Source organism: Solanum verrucosum, unplaced genomic scaffold (assembly GCF_900185275.1).
Source record: "Solanum verrucosum unplaced genomic scaffold, falcon-dt-bn FXZP01000289.1, whole genome shotgun sequence".
Taxonomy (NCBI): domain Eukaryota; kingdom Viridiplantae; phylum Streptophyta; class Magnoliopsida; order Solanales; family Solanaceae; genus Solanum; species Solanum verrucosum.
In genome coordinates, this window is record NW_026020016.1 from 199,410 (window position 1) to 215,480 (window position 16,071).

General features: G+C 34.1%; 2 protein-coding genes across 2 annotated transcripts; both read left to right on the forward strand.

The window, feature by feature from the left end:
• Positions 1–1,761: 1,761 nt before the first annotated feature.
• On the forward strand, positions 1,762–2,726 carry LOC125820961 (putative zinc finger protein CONSTANS-LIKE 11). Its single transcript, XM_049500386.1, has 2 exons — positions 1,762–2,223; positions 2,306–2,726. The coding sequence occupies exons 1-2, from the start codon at positions 1,834–1,836 to the stop codon at positions 2,528–2,530; spliced, it is 615 nt and encodes a 204-aa protein (XP_049356343.1). The 5' UTR covers positions 1,762–1,833; the 3' UTR covers positions 2,531–2,726.
• Positions 2,727–6,098: 3,372 nt separating this feature from the next.
• On the forward strand, positions 6,099–12,226 carry LOC125820963 (uncharacterized). The gene is made up of 3 exons (XM_049500388.1): positions 6,099–6,338; positions 11,903–12,028; positions 12,164–12,226. Exons 1-3 carry the CDS (start codon positions 6,099–6,101, stop codon positions 12,224–12,226), a joined length of 429 nt encoding a protein of 142 aa, XP_049356345.1.
• The last annotated feature ends 3,845 nt before the right edge of the window (positions 12,227–16,071 follow it).

Genomic DNA, 16,071 nt, shown 5'->3' on the forward strand with positions numbered 1-16,071 from the left:
CAATTGAAAAACATGTAAGAAATTCTTTTGTATTGAACCATTTTCATTTACTATCTTGAATATTTTAGTAGCTTTAAAGAAATTATCTTTATAAATAATGTTTTATCACTCTTATAACATGTAAAAAGTTAAAATTAAGTTTGAACCCACATAAAATCACATATACCTGCACCCGCCCCGCCCCACATTATTTTTTTTAAAAACCACTTCAATCCCGCCCGCATCCCTTCCGCCCCGCACAACCTTAAAACCCGTCCCACCCCACATAGCCTTAAGCCCACCCTGCCACGCATCCCCCATTGTCATCCCTAAATTTGACACATACCCATCGATTACGAAGATCACATCCATTTAAGTGTTAATAACTTTAGTCATCGTGTACGATTTTTAGAAATTTAAGACAAGAGTTGTTAAATATGTTAGACAGTGCATGTTTTTGCCATTAATTTGACACATACTCATTGATTACGAAGATTACATCCATTTAAATGTTAATAACTTTAGTTGTCATGTACGATTTTTCAGAAGTCATTAAATGAACGTTAAGACAACTTTTTTACATGGACTTAGAGGAAGAAAACTACATAATTGTAATTTCAAAAAAAAAGAAAAGAAGGTGCGTAGATGTTACGTCTCTATCGAGATAAAAACAACAAGCATCCAAACAATGACATGAAATTTGACGTACAATATATTCATCATGGTAGTGAAGAGTAGGGGACTATATCCATTGTTGTGTTGAATTTTGCTTATCCAATTAGGCTTAATTGTGAAACTAAACCTATTGGACTGCTTGTTAGCCCAAAAGTGCTTACTAAGACTGATGATTAGATCAGATATAAGCAGGCCTCAAATCAATCCAAATGTGATTAAGAAGAGTGACAAAACAAGCTCTAAATGATTGTTGGTTAAAAATAATTCTTTATTTTATTTTATTTCTTAGATGTCGACTACAATAACAATAACATATGTTGTGTAGTTTTGCAAAGTAAAATTTAGAAATGGTAGAGCTAGATTGTATACAAACCTTACCCTATCTTAAATATAGAGAAATTTTATTTTTAATAAATCCTCAAATTGAGAAAAAACAATCCAAAACAGTCACAAAAATGAAGTAATGGAAGTAGAAAAAATAACAAATAGTAACCAAAAAAAAAAACTAAGACAAAATAATACGATAATTGAGGGTCAAGAACAACACATAGTAACACTTATATAAACGTTCAACAAGAAAACACATTACTAACTACTAACATTCTACCTTAATACATATCCTCCTCATACTTTTATCTAAGATCATATTCTCAATAAATTGAATGTCTATTCACTTCTTTCCTGTACTTCTTCAATATATTTCTACCTTTTTTTTAAAATGATGTCCCCATGGGCCCAACAAACTCCCACCATTAGTTACTAGTTCACGTGGCCCACGGCCCTTTTAAACTAGGCCCATATGAATCCACGTCAGCAAATCAGATTCTCCCTCAGCCTCATTCTGCCACGTCATACCCCCAAAACAAAAATATCCTCTTGTATCAACCACAGGAAACAGCAGCCCACTAATACTGCGTCGTTTCGATGTCCATTTCTGAATTCTCTTCTTTGAGATTACATTAATACCCCTCTACCCAATTTCATCGTTACTAAAATATCCCGTGGTATTTTCGTTAATATATTCAAAGTTGAGGTTGTTTCAGTTATACACTGCAAGTTGCCCTCTGTTTTTATCCATCTTCTTCTCTTTCCGAACAGATAATTACTCCAAAATTCGTTCTCGATTTTCTCTCTGGAAGATTTTTTTTTCTGTTAGAGAAGTTTCTAGAAAGTTTAACGATGAAGAATTGTGAGCTTTGTAATGGATTAGCTAGGATTTACTGTGAATCTGACCACGCGAATTTGTGTTGGGATTGTGATTTGAAGGTGCATTCGGCGAACTTTCTGGTAGCAAAGCATTCCAGGTCGTTGCTATGCAACGTGTGTCAATCGCCGACGGTTTGGTCAGCTACCGGTTCGAAAATTGGCCGGACGGTATCTGTATGTGAGAGATGCGTGAACGATGAAGAAACTGACAGAGAAGATGAAGAGGAAGAGGAGGAAATTGATTTGGAAGATATTCAAGTTGTTCCGTGGTCATCAACTCCGCCTCCACAGCCGGCGAGTTCGTCGAGTAGCAGCGATGAGTCGTTAACTCAAATTTTTTCTTTGAAGCGAATGCGTGAAGATGTATGAATGTTTTGATTTCATTTTTTAGAAATGAATTTATAGCGAATAATTGATTCTGATTTTCTTTGTTTTGTTGTATTAGGATGATAGTGGAACTTCAACATCACATCGGGAAGTTAATATGCTATCGCCGGCGGCGAAGGATCACTTCGGCGACGAACCAGCTGAGTTTGTGAAGTCATTTTCGATGAGAATGCCTTCAAAGATCCAGAGAACCGGTGAGATTCTACCGGGTCGGGTTGAAAATATTGGATGTTCAGCGACGATGGAGCTTATCGGAAGAATTAATCGTGGTGAGGATAGCTGATGTATGTCGCCGCCGCTGCCCGCCGCCGCTGATTTATAACAGGCCACCATTGATTTGACGTTTTGGCTTCTTTTTTTTTCAATTTCTACTAGTACTTACCCAAATCATATAGTTGGTGAATTTTGTGTAGTAGTGAATTTTACATCATAGGATAAGATTTTATTTTTGTTTTAGGATAATGAGAAGAAATTCGTAAAATCAGAATGTTTGAGAACTTTTTTTCTTTTATAATTATGGTATTTAGGGCAATTTGTGTACATTCTAACTAATTTAATACAATATGTTGCGTATTGTTAAAATATGTCAATCTTAAACCCTAGAATGGATGTTTTTATTAATTAATCATTCATGTTTTGAACAAGTGAAAGGAAGAAAATAACAATATTTGTGCTGATTAAATTCTATCTTAAAAAAATAAATTCAAATTAGCATAATTTCGGATTTTTCAACATTCATGGATTCACTGTTCATTCGTTTCGATACATAGTAAACGATATATAAGTTATGTATCAGATACATTATAAACTAGATTCAATTTAGGTTTGAAATAACTAAGGTTATGTATCATGAATAACATTTGTACCAGAAACATTGTATACAAACAAAGTTGTAATGTATTTGATTAAGGAAAAAAGAGACTTTTCTAATTAATTCAAATGATAGGAGTTTTTAGAGATTATATTATCTTAAATCATATAATTACGTAATTTTTCTATAGATAGTTTTGCCCCGATTAATATGACAAATTTTTTCTGAAATTTTTCTAGACTAATTTTTAGTCACATAAATTGAAATAGAAGCAATAATTATACCTTGAAATTGTATATAATCCCTATGTGTTAGTCTTTAGTGGCAACTTGCATGAGATATTCTTTTAAAATGGAATTTTTTACCTAGGTCTAAAACGCCATGGTGTTGAGGGTGGGTATAGAGTCTATGGAGTATTTAAATGTAGACAAGAATTTGATCCACAAAAATAGAACACAAAGATGGGACCCCTTTGCCTATGAAGTTCTTGGTTTACTCTATTATTTAAGGGAGTATTGGTTTGTACCACTCATTTCCACCCCTTACCTATTCACCTCTACTTTGACAACAAATTATGGCAATACATAGAAGTAGTTCATTCTCATGGTTCTAGTTGCTCTCTTGTTTTAATTTGACTCGAAATTTAAAAAAAGTAAAATTATTTATTTGATTTTAACTAGATTTAAAATTTAATTTGGTATATGTCTAAGAAATTATTTTCTTCGTTTCAATTTATGCTAATGTATTTGATTAAAGATGAATTTTTAGAGAAAAAGAAAACTTTTTAAAGTTTATGATATAAATTAAATTATATTTTTTATGGTCATAAATCATCTCATTAAGAGACTAAACAAAAGAAAAGATTGTTGTATAAATAGAGACGGAAAAAAATATACACTTTCATCGATGTAGAACTATAATTTCGAATTTATGAATTTTAAATTCTAAAAATACAATGTGTTGGACTCTTAGTTCATTTACATATACTAGATTAGTTTTAAAATATAATTTGATCTAAAACTACTGAATTTTATCGAATATATTGAAAAAAATGAAGCTCCGCTCTTGACTATCGATCCATAAAATTTAAACCTTTCTTTAAATGGGTGATAAACACTTGTTCTACAAGAAGGAATCATATGAAGTGGTTAAAATTCAAGTTGGAAAATGAATGGCCATGGTTTGGCAATACACATACTGTCATACATACTCAAAATTGTTTGTATTTTAAAATATCTATCTTTTCATATTCCATTATTATTTCATTCTAGATATTTTTTCAGATTTTTACTTTGATTTTGATATATGTTTTACTTGATCTCAAATTAAAAATAGACTTTTTACCTTTTAGGATAAAGATAAAGATTAAATGTTCACTATTCTTTTTTTTTTTTTTTGCTTTTCTTTTTTTATTTCTCCCTAAAAGCTTCCCAATCACTATTACTTTCGGCCAGCTATAATTTTAAGATTGGTCTAACTAGAGGTAAATAATACTTACCATTCGAATAATCTAGCTTTTTTAATTTCAATTGTAAAATTATATTGCCTACATTGTCATTATATATTTTAAGATTTTAAAAAATAATTAATTGACTATATAAATATCTTGAGATTGATTAGACTTTTATTTTAGGCCACAATTTGGATTAGTATCCACCTCGTTTCTTTTGAAAAAAATATTTGGCGAATATCCTTATCGGCAGACAATCACATCAACTTGGAAAAAAAAAAAGATATACATGGCCATAATTAGTGTTGACTAAATATGTGAAAGAGAACACACCTTAATTTGATAACTCCTTAAGTCCTTCTCAATTGATTTGACACTAATTTTTCAATGAAATTATGTTAAGACTAAAATGATTGATTAGATCTAGCAAAGGCATATACTTTCAAAGTTTTAGTTTCAATTTACGCGACATCTTTTAAATTTGACATAGATATATGTGGCAGAGTGTTGATTAGTCTAGAAAGCACACGTTCAAAAGATGAGGTGGTGAAGATGAGAATGATCAAATGGATGTGAGGGCATATTAAGAGAGATAAGATTAGAAACACGGTTATACGGAACAAGATAGGAGTAACCTTCGTGACATATAAGATGAGGAAAGTGAGATTGAGAAGGTTCGTACATATGAAGATGAAGGGTGAAGGTGTGAGAGATTGACTATAGTAAATTTTAGGAGAGATAGAAATACGTTGAAGAAGAACTGACAAGCAGAAATTAGATAGGACATCACATTTTTATTCTTTATCTTACTGAGGACATGACCCTAAATATGAAGATTTGATGGTCGAGGAAAAGTGTAAAAGGGTAATATTTGCTCAATATTGTAGTATTAGTTAGTATGCGTTTAGTATTTTATCCTCCTATTTTTTTATTACTATTACCCATTATATTGTTCTATTTGTTCGGTTTACTTTGCTATAAATTGGTTGCCCTTTTTTTTCTTTCTTTAATTCTTAATATCATGATTTGGTTATATTTGATTTGAGCCGAAGATCTATTGAAAATAACTTTTAGAAATAAGATCCGTATATATTATATTCTCTTCAAACTCTACTTATAAAATTATGTTGGGTATGATATTGTTGTGTTGCAATACACTTCTAATAAAATGGTTGTGGTTACACACTTAAACTGAACTAAAATATTATATATGTTACATCAAAATAAAAAATTGATAAACCAATTAATAGCATTTCATGTTACATCAGAATTAGTTGACATAGAGTTTAGTGGAGTGGTTTTCGTTGTACACATTTGCATAAAATTGGAAATTTTCACCTGCTCCAATTTCTATCGAGTTATTAATTAAAAAAACGAATATAGTCATGATTTAATAGGTCCAGTACTTAACCAAAAAACTTCTAAACTCTAATTTTCTTTTTATGACCATTGATGAAAACACTGTAAAGAGCATCAATAAAAGCTAGAAACGCAAAGAAATACGGGCGAGAGGGGAGATTTTATGATCTTGATGAACGAGATTTCGATCTTAATTTCTTCTTATAGCGTTTAGAAATTTAATGGTTTGAGATGGCTCTGAAAGGGGTGATTATTAGTGTTTATGTTGAATCTTCATCAACCATAGATCCACATAAATTTGATCAATTGAAAAGAACTCAAGCAAATGAATTTTTATCGATGCCTAAGGGCACAAAAAGAACAAGAGGGTACGATCGTCATGCACAACTTTTGGCCTATGCTCATGAATTAAGGCATGATAATTCTACGCATCCTCAATTTTCATCCAATAATACAAAACAAAAGCATAAGGTAAATTCATATTTCCATTTTGATGTACTACTAAAAAAAACGTGAATTTTTGATGAATATTTCTGTCAAAATGTCATTCAAAATATAATTTGTCTGAAAAGCTTTCACAAGTCAATTTTCATCGAAAATTCACGTTTTGTTTGTGATACAAAATAGCAAATGCAGATAACAATGTATTATGAAGAGAAACTAGAGAACAGAAATAAGCATCTTCATTGAAGAGAAATCAGTACATAGTGAATTGAATTACTTGGAGAATACACTAAAGTTCTCCTTTATATACACATCTAGTCCTATTCTATTGACAGCTGTAAAGCATTAACTAACTAACAAACTAACTAACTCTGTTAGGAATCTTCTAGTGTTAACTAACTAATGTTAGCACTAATGATCAACTAATCTATTTTATCTAAGTCACAGCTCCAACTTCATTACTCCCCCTCAAGCTGCCTGGTGTGAATACGTTCAAAAGTCCTAGCTTGGATACTAAGTATTCATGTTGTGACCTGATTAATCCTTTTGTCATTATATCTGCTTGTTGTTCATGTGTTGTCAAGTATAATGGTCTGATTAGCCCCTTTTGTATCTTTTCTCGAATAAAATGACAATCGATCTCTATATGTTTTGTCCTCTCATGATATACTGGATTTGCTGCTATTTGCAAAGCTGCTTTGCTGTCACAGAAAAGATCCACTGGCATTTCCAGTTCCTCTCCAAGTTCTTTAAACAATGCAATGATCCATACTAATTCTGAAACTGTAGATGCCATACTTCTGTACTCTGATTCTGCTGAGCTCCTTGAAATAGTTGTCTGTTTCTTTGACCTCCATGATATTAGTGAATTTCCATACTTGATCAAGAACCCTGTTACAGATCTCCTTGTGTTGGGACATGATGCCCAATCTGCATCACAATATGCTACTAATTTGTTCTCCCTTTTACTGCTGAACAGAATACCCCTTGCAGGCTCTCTTTTTACATATCTAACAACCTTGATAGCAGCTTCCATATGTGACTTCTTTGGCCCTTGTAAAAATTGACTCAATGTCTGTACTGCAAATCCAATGTTTGGCCTTGTCAATGTCAAATATAACAGTCTTCCAATTAGCCTTTGATAGGATCCTATATCTGTTAAGAAAGGATCATCTGTTACTCCTGATGCTTTGTCTACCTCAACTGTTGTTAATTTCAAGTTGATATCTAAAGGTGTCCATGATGGCTTGGCACCAGTCAACCCCAATTCTTCTATCATTTCAAGGGCATATTTTCTTTGGTTCATTAGTATCCCTTTGGATGATCTACTGAATTCTATCCCCAAAAAATACATCAAAGTTCCAAGGTCTTTGATTTTGAATTTAGCATGTAGTTCTTCCTTAGTTTGCTCAATCAACTTTAGGTCACTACCAGCTACCAACATGTCATCCACATATACCAACACTACTACAATATGTCCATGAAGTCTTTTGATGAATAATGAGTGATCCAAACCACTCTGCACAAAACCAGAAGCTATTAATGCATCGGTGAGTTTGACATTCCACTGTCTGCTAGCTTGTTTAAGACCATACAAGGACTTTACTAGCCTACAAACCAATCCTGAGTTCTCCCCCTGGCTAGAAAAGCCCTCAGGAAGAGACATGTAAACCTCATCATGTAAATCACCCTGCAAAAAAGCATTGTATACATCCAACTGGTGAATGTGCCAGCGTGAAGCAGCAGCAATAGACAAGACACTTCTCACTGTAACAATCTTCACAACTGGTGAGAAAGTGTCCTGATAATCCAAACCAGCTCTTTGATTGTATCCCTTGGCAACCAATCTAGCCTTGTACCTTTCCAAATCACCATTTGCCTTGAATTTCACCTTATAAACCCATTTGCATCCAATGGGAACTTTACCAGGGGGTAAAGGAACTAATACCCAGGTATGATTAGCTTCCAGAGCCTGAATTTCATCTTGCATTGCTGAGATCCAGTGGGGATTACGACATGCTTCCTGATAGGATGTAGGCTCAAGAATACAAGAGAATGCATAGATGTATGATTGATATTGTGAGGACAAATGAGCATAACTCAAGGACTGTGAGAGAGGATAAAGAGTAGATGCAACAGCTGCATTAGTGACAAAATCAGTCATCCAGGAGGGCTGCTTCTTTGGTCGAGTAGATTGTCTGGTGACCTCAGCTGTTTGAATAACAACTTCTGTACCTGCAGGGTCTGGTGGTATGGCTGGCTGAAAATCATCAGTTGCATCAGTTGTTGAAGAGTCTATAAACACAGGATGAGAGGGGACATGAGCTTTAAAAGGAAAAATATCTTCTTTAAAACTCACATCTCTGGAAATAAAGAAACTATGAGTGTCCAAGTTGTACAAAACATAGCCCTTAGAGACCTCAGAGTATCCCATATGAACAGCAGGCATTGCTCTTGGTGCAAATTTATCCCCTGGTGGCAAGATTTTTGCATAGCACAAACAACCTAAAGTCTTGAAATGATCTAAAGACCCTTTGCAACCATGAAACACTTCAAAAGGGGTCTTCCCTGAAAAGAATACAGATGGCAATCTGTTCATCATATAAACAGCACCCAATACACAGTGTCCCCAAAATTTCAATGGAATGGAACCTTGAAATCGAATTGCTCTAGCTAACTCCAGAATATATTGGTGCTTTCTCTCCACCACTCCATTTTGTTGTGGGGTATAAACACAAGATTTTTGGTGTATGATCCCATAGGATTGAAACAAGGAATAACATTCTGAATTTACAAATTCTGTTCCATTGTCTGACCTCACTATCTTTATAGTTTTACCAAACTGAGTTAGTACTAACTGGATGAAAGATCTCAGGACGATGACAACATCACTTTTCAACTTCAATAAGTAGACCCAAGTCATTCGAGAATGATCATCCACAATTGTGAGAAACAATTTATTCCCATCGAAAGTAGGTACATGAAATGGTCCCCAAACATCTAAATGCAGTAAATCAAAAACACAAGTTGCTCTAGAATCACTAATAGGAAAAGGCATTCTAGTTTGTTTAGCAAGAGGACATATTTCACAACTATCTAGAGCATGTTTACATTCATTGTGATCAAGAGTAAACAATTGTTTCATAGCTCCAATGGATGCATGACCCAATCTCCTGTGCCACAACAAGATGTCAACTTTATTCTTAATTGCTATCATCCCTCTAAGTGGTTGGTTGTTAGTGTGGACTGGTTCTTTATGTTGCATCAGATAGAGTCCCTCATGTTCTTCACCAATCTCCAACACCTTCCCACTTGAGAGGTCCTGGAATACGCAAAAGTTAGGGAAGAAGGTGACTGAACATTGTAACTCCTTAGTTAGGCTGGAAACAGACATTAGATTAAATCTAAAATCTGGAATGTAGAGAACATTGCTCACTGTTTGTCCATCAATAACTTCACAAGTACCAATATTTGAAACAGCTACTGAACCACCATTGGGTAAGTGAACCTGTCTATTACTATCACTAACAGGAATCGTCACTTCATTTATCAACATATTCTTATTAGAGATCATGTGATTAGAGGCTCATGTGTCTATGATCCAAGTCTCTTTAGATGCATCTATAGGAGGATGAGATATATTACCTGCATGTGAAGCAAAGGCATTACCTCCCATGTTGGATGATTCTGCAAAATTGCTCATGTTGGCTGAAGATTCTCCCATATTCTCCTTGCCAGTTAACCTCTGAAATTGAGCATGATGCTGTGGATTATCCATGTGATGTTGTATCTGATTGTACTGATTTTGAGCATAGTTAGAAGGACCGGGTCCTCTGTACCAATCTCCTGAGTGTGTACCAGAAAGACCTCCCCCTATGTGACTATCAGACATCATTCTATTCTGATTATTATTGGGTAAATCTCTGTGGGATTCATTGTAAGCAGCTCGACTAGGTCCTCCTTCATCATTGTATATCCTTCCAGTATCATTCTTCACAAAATGAGCCTGAGTTTGTGTCCTCTGATCTCCTCCCCGTACATTATGCTCATTCTGATTTCCAAATTTCTTCTTAAACTTGAAATCTGGTGGGTAACCAATGAGTCTATAACAATCGACTTTGGCATGACCCATGTTTTTGCAGTAATCACATTGGACATTTCAATTCTTCTTAAACTTGGGATGTTGTGTGTTCCTTCCAGATGTAAAAGCAGCAATATCCATATTCATAGTTGACCCCGTAACAGTAGCCATATTCCTTTGGCTCTCTCTTTCAATCATCATCGAGTATGCCTGATTTACAGAAGGAATTGGGATAAGCATCAGAATTTGACCTCTAGCCTGTTCATACGTTTCATTCAGTCCCATAAGAAATTGCAGCAACTTTTGTCTGCTCATGAATTCTACAAAACCTCGCGCACCTTCACAATTACAATTGGGAAATTGAGCTAAGCAATCGAACTCTGCCCAACGTAGTCGTAATTTTGTGAAATACTCAGAAATGTTGCTTGTCCCTTGAGATAGAGTCACAATTTCTCTATGTAGTTGAAAGATCCTTGAACAATCTGCCTTGTCGAATCTCTCTTTAAGATCATTCCATACTGCACAAGCATCAGATGAATACACGATCCCACTTAACAATTCCTTTGAAACACAATTCATGATCCATGAGAGCACTATTGCATTGCAGCGTTCCCACAGATCCTTCAGATTTGGACCAAAATTCTCTTTTCTGCATTTTCCATCGATTAACCCCAACTTGTTTCGTCCAAGTATGGCGATTCTCATCGATCGACTCCATACAGAATAATTTTCTGATCCTGTCAATTGAATAGAGACTAGAACTACTCCAGATGTATCTGAATTGTTCAGATACAATGAATGATTGTGACCTAATTTCTCAGGTAATTCATTATCAATCACGTCTGCCATTGATTCTCCAGCTTTTCTCCTGTTTACACACCTGATCTAGACCATATTAATGGCCGCAATGCTTTGATACCATGATACAAAATAGCAAATGCAGATAACAATGTATTATGAAGAGAAACTAGAGAACAGAAATAAGCATCTTCATTGAAGAGAAATCAGTACATAGTGAATTGAATTACTTGGAGAATACACTAAAGTTCTCCTTTATATACACATCTAGTCCTATTCTATTGACAGCTGTAAAGCATTAACTAACTAACAAACTAACTAACTCTGTTAGGAATCTTCTAGTGTTAACTAACTAATGTTAGCACTAATGATCAACTAATCTATTTTATCTAAGTCACAGCTCCAACTTCATTAGTTTGACGTGATATAACATGACAACTTCCTAAATGACTCCCTCTGCCCCTAGGCCTTTTTATGGGACACTTTTTTTATTTTTTATTTTATTATTATCAGTTACAAAAAGAATGACATATCATGGAGTAAATCACGCTAGCAAGGACAATGAATTGTGTACCTTAATGCAACGAAAGAATCGTTAAATTTGTCACCAATTAAACGATTCCTTTGGTGACAAAATCACTTAACTTTAGGAGTAGTTAAATTTTCTTCTATTTGACTCTTTTATTATACCATGAATCATATGCTTTTCTAGAAAAAGAGATGGACAAGAAGGATAGGATCGTCATTTCCACGTTTGTTTCGTCGAAAAAATAAGGAGCAGAGGTATGAACGGATGGAAACGGAAGAAAACGAAAATAAATCCACATCTAATTTTTGTGTAAGTACAACAATTTATATTAATTAGTTAAAACTACTTAATTGATATTTATACTAAATATTTTACTTAAATGTGCTTTTTTAAAAATTTCTAATTAAAAGTTTGTGTTGTTTTAATTTCATATATATGATGCAGAAGAAGTTGAAGTGTTTTCTGAAAGACATCTCATGTAGTATCTGGCAATTTGGCAAGAAATAATATGATATTTAAGCTAGGGCAGTTGAAGATTATATAAGTTTGATCGAATTTAATAGTTTTAGCTCAAACTTTATATATGTACTAAAAGATTTACTAAATATGTAAAAAGATAAATTTTAAACTTTTTTCCTTTTGCCTCTCTCAAGAGCTTTTCCTTTTTGTAATGACTCAAACATACAATGTTACAGATTGTTGGAGGTCACGTCCTATTGTTCAGAACCTATAAAATTTTAAATTTTGAATTTGGCTCGCGAATCTTAAGCTTCTCTAATGAATATTTTTTCGGAAGCTTATTAGGAGTAGTTGTTTTTTTTTAACCGTCTTTTCCACCTTTTGTTGCTTTAGATAATTATTACTTCATTTTGAAGTTATTTTTGCAAGATTAATATTCGGTATTGTATGCTCTAATTATTTAGGGAGAACTGTGCATAAACGCAAGTGGAGTTGTCACACATTATTTCAGAAAATAATGAATTAATACATTCGAAAAATTTAAATTTTCCTCAATTCTTGTTTTGTAATACATAAATTTAAAAATATTATGTTCACCTTTTAAAAATTAAGTATCATTTACTAGGTTGTAACTAATGAACCAACAAATTTAAGCTAAAAAAGAGTTGGTCACACGTATTTTGGAAAATCTATGGATCAATATACATGAAAATTAAGACAATCTTAAATTCCAATTTCCTAAAACATAAATTGAAAAAAAAATGTTCATCTTTTGAAAATAATAAGTATCATTTTATAGGTCGTCATCGATGAGCCCACAAAATTTGAGCTCAAATAGAGACGGTCACACATATTCTGAAAATATCATGGAGTATTTCTATCACGACCCGAGCCTACACCCTGGAGTGGCCAGCACTCGAGAACCATTGTTGGTCCCCAAGCGAACCCTCATCTTGGCTGACTACAAGCGGAAGACTAACTCAAACATACAAACCTTAAAAACTGAATAAAAATTCATGAAACTCAAATACAAAGCTTTAACTCAAATGAAAAACTCCAAATAAAAATAAATTATTCAACTCGCCATAAAATAGGCAACTTAAGTCTTTAAAAAAATTAATAAAATAAATGAACAGACTTCTGAAACTCTATTATCTATCTATGAACCCTCTAAATGATCCATCGGGACAAGACCCACGATATCCTAACAACTGATATAACTGAAAATAAAAGTGGAACCCTCCGGAAGCAATGAGGCTCACCATAGCTAACTCGAACTCCATGTGGTATCAACGAAACTCATGTTAATGACCCTGAATACATGTATTTGCATCATGAAACGATGCAAGCCAAATGGCTCAGTATGAGGAATTTACGAGCATGTAAGGGGAATTCTAAAGCATAACATAAGCTTGAACTTGATGAAAAAGAAACATACTTACCTCTTCTCAACTCACTCAATAACTCAACTCAGAAATAAGATACTCAACTCAAAGATAAGATATTCAACTCAGTGAAATAAGACTCAACTCAATAATAAGACACTCAACTCTTGGTACAAACTCTGGATACTCAACTCAATATAAAGCAACAATAATAGATGCAATGTATGGAAAGCTTTCAAAACAGTAGCAAACAACTCAATGTATTTAAAAATATAATATACTCAGTTTGTATGCAAGGATACAATATAAACTTTGTTTGTGTATGAAAATACAAAATAAACTCTGTGTATATAAGAATACAAAATGTTGTTGTGAGAGTTTCTCTAACCGACAACCATCACTTAAGAGCTATTGCGATGATACAACGTTTTGTCTCACGCTGTCAGGGTCGTCCTATACCTTGCCAAGGGCATAAAACCTGACGAATAAGTGGATCCACTAGTCTATGCTAAATAGCACTAAGGAATCATTTAAAAAATATGACCCTTTTCTACCCATGGTAGCTACATGGTTTAACGGGGCTGGGAGTTGTCTGAACTCTCCCCCATATCGGTGCTCAATACTACTCCCAAAATATACTAGATCATATATTTGAAAACATAACTCTGTGGTTTGAGATAATTACTCAAAAACTAGCCCGAAGGCTCTCTTGGAAATCCGTGTTTCCTCTCTTGCTTAATTGTAAAAGCATTTACTCTTTACTGAAAACTAGCTCAAAAACTCTTTTGAAAATCTCAGTTTCCTTTCTTGTTTAAATGTGAAAACATTTTACTCTTTGGGAATACATAGTCCCCAAATACTCTTTTTGAAGAAAAGAACTTCACTCTTTACTCAACTCAAAACTCAAGTCTTAAAATAAGTTTAAAGCATTTGTATAAGACTTCTTAAAATAGGGTTCATGCCGAATTATGGACGTGAATGGCTCAATTCAAGGTTTTCAATAACCATAGATAAAACTCAATACTTGGAACTCAAGAACTTCAATGATACTACTCATTTCAAGAATGCTCAACTCTGAGGGTTCATGCGGAATTATGAGTATGAACTACTCAACTCAAGGACTTGAAGATACTTCTCATCTCAAGATTGCTTGACTTATATGATTCATGCAGAGTTATGGGCATGAACTACTCAACTCAAGGACTTCATGGGTAACATGTAATAGTCCCATGATTAGGAATATAATCTCAAAAGGGTTATGAACTTAATACTCAAGACTTAGAACTTGAATATACTATTTCTCTCAAAGGTACTCAATTTATGAAGTTCATGCGAAATTTATGGGCATGAACGACTCGACTAGGGTCTACATAACAATATGGAACTCAAGTATCCGACTCTTCTCATTCTTATACTTACTTCCTCAAAACTTAGCGCAAATTGATAGTTGATCTCAAAGGAGTCACAATTGAACTCAAAGACTTTCTTAAACTGTACTCTTAACTCTCTCTTGAATGTGAATAATGAATTCAAGAGTTATGGTTCATGATATGAAGGATATCGTGATGATAAAGTAGATTCATGTATACATCCTCCTCATTCTCATACTCACTTGCTCGAGTCTTGAAACAAGTTACTAGAAGTTATAGAAGACTCCACAAAAGGACTCAAAGGGACTTTCTTAGAATGTCTGAAAGAATTCTCAAAACTTAACTCTTAACTCTATATTGAATTTGAATTATGAATTCAAGGTTATGATCATGTTATGAATGATTTCTAGGTGTTTAGAAGTAGCTTAGAGTAGTTAGAATCGAAAAGAAGTGAAGGTACCCTTCGAAATTGTAACAACCCTCAAAATAAAGTAGGATAAACTAGAGCCTCGCATGAGTTTTATGCACTAATAACTTGTCAAATAATGAAGAATAGCCTTTTAAGTCAGTTTTAAAGAGTTTAAAAGTCAAACGTCAAGGGACGACCAAGACGTTCAGAAACTAGTTTTTTACGTGTTGGTGTGTTCTAGTATGTTGTCATATTTTTATGTGTTGTTTGGAGTCTAAACTCAGTGGAGGTGATCCTAGTGTAAGATAAATGTTTTTAGGGTCAAAACGTTCGGATACGATGCCTCGGGGGCCACCCTAAGGGACTCCAAGGAGGACCCCAACCTTGGCCAAGCAAGCTACCCAGACAGCTTGAGATTGTGCTTGGAGGGAGCATGTCCGCGTCGCGGACTAGCTCCACCAAGGGCCAACTGTTTGGTCCGCATCGCGGACATGTTGTGGAATCTACTGTCTCAAATTTAATTTCCAGAAAACTTGTGGGAACACCTCCGCGTCGCGAATTTGTTTCCCGATGAAATTTGCGAAAATAAAACTCAAGTTTGACTTGTTTAAAAGGGCCAACTAAGTGAGGGGTAGTTTGAGTACTTTGGAGAATTATTATAAACGGTTATTCTACCTATTTTAGGGTATTTTAAGTTGGTTAAAACCCCAAAACCTAGAATTAGACCCC

Bases quoted from the DNA above. Each gene is read 5' to 3' on its own strand.
- LOC125820963 (XM_049500388.1), top strand. From the start codon at position 6,099: ATGGCTCTGAAAGGGGTGATTATTAGTGTTTATGTTGAATCTTCATCA. The intron at 6,339-11,902 runs GTAAATTCATAT...ATGCTTTTCTAG, and splicing joins ATACAAAACAAAAGCATAAG to AAAAAGAGATGGACAAGAAG. The intron at 12,029-12,163 runs GTAAGTACAACA...TATATGATGCAG, and splicing joins AATCCACATCTAATTTTTGT to AAGAAGTTGAAGTGTTTTCT.
- LOC125820961 (XM_049500386.1), top strand. From the start codon at position 1,834: ATGAAGAATTGTGAGCTTTGTAATGGATTAGCTAGGATTTACTGTGAA. The intron at 2,224-2,305 runs GTATGAATGTTT...TTGTTGTATTAG, and splicing joins TGAAGCGAATGCGTGAAGAT to GATGATAGTGGAACTTCAAC.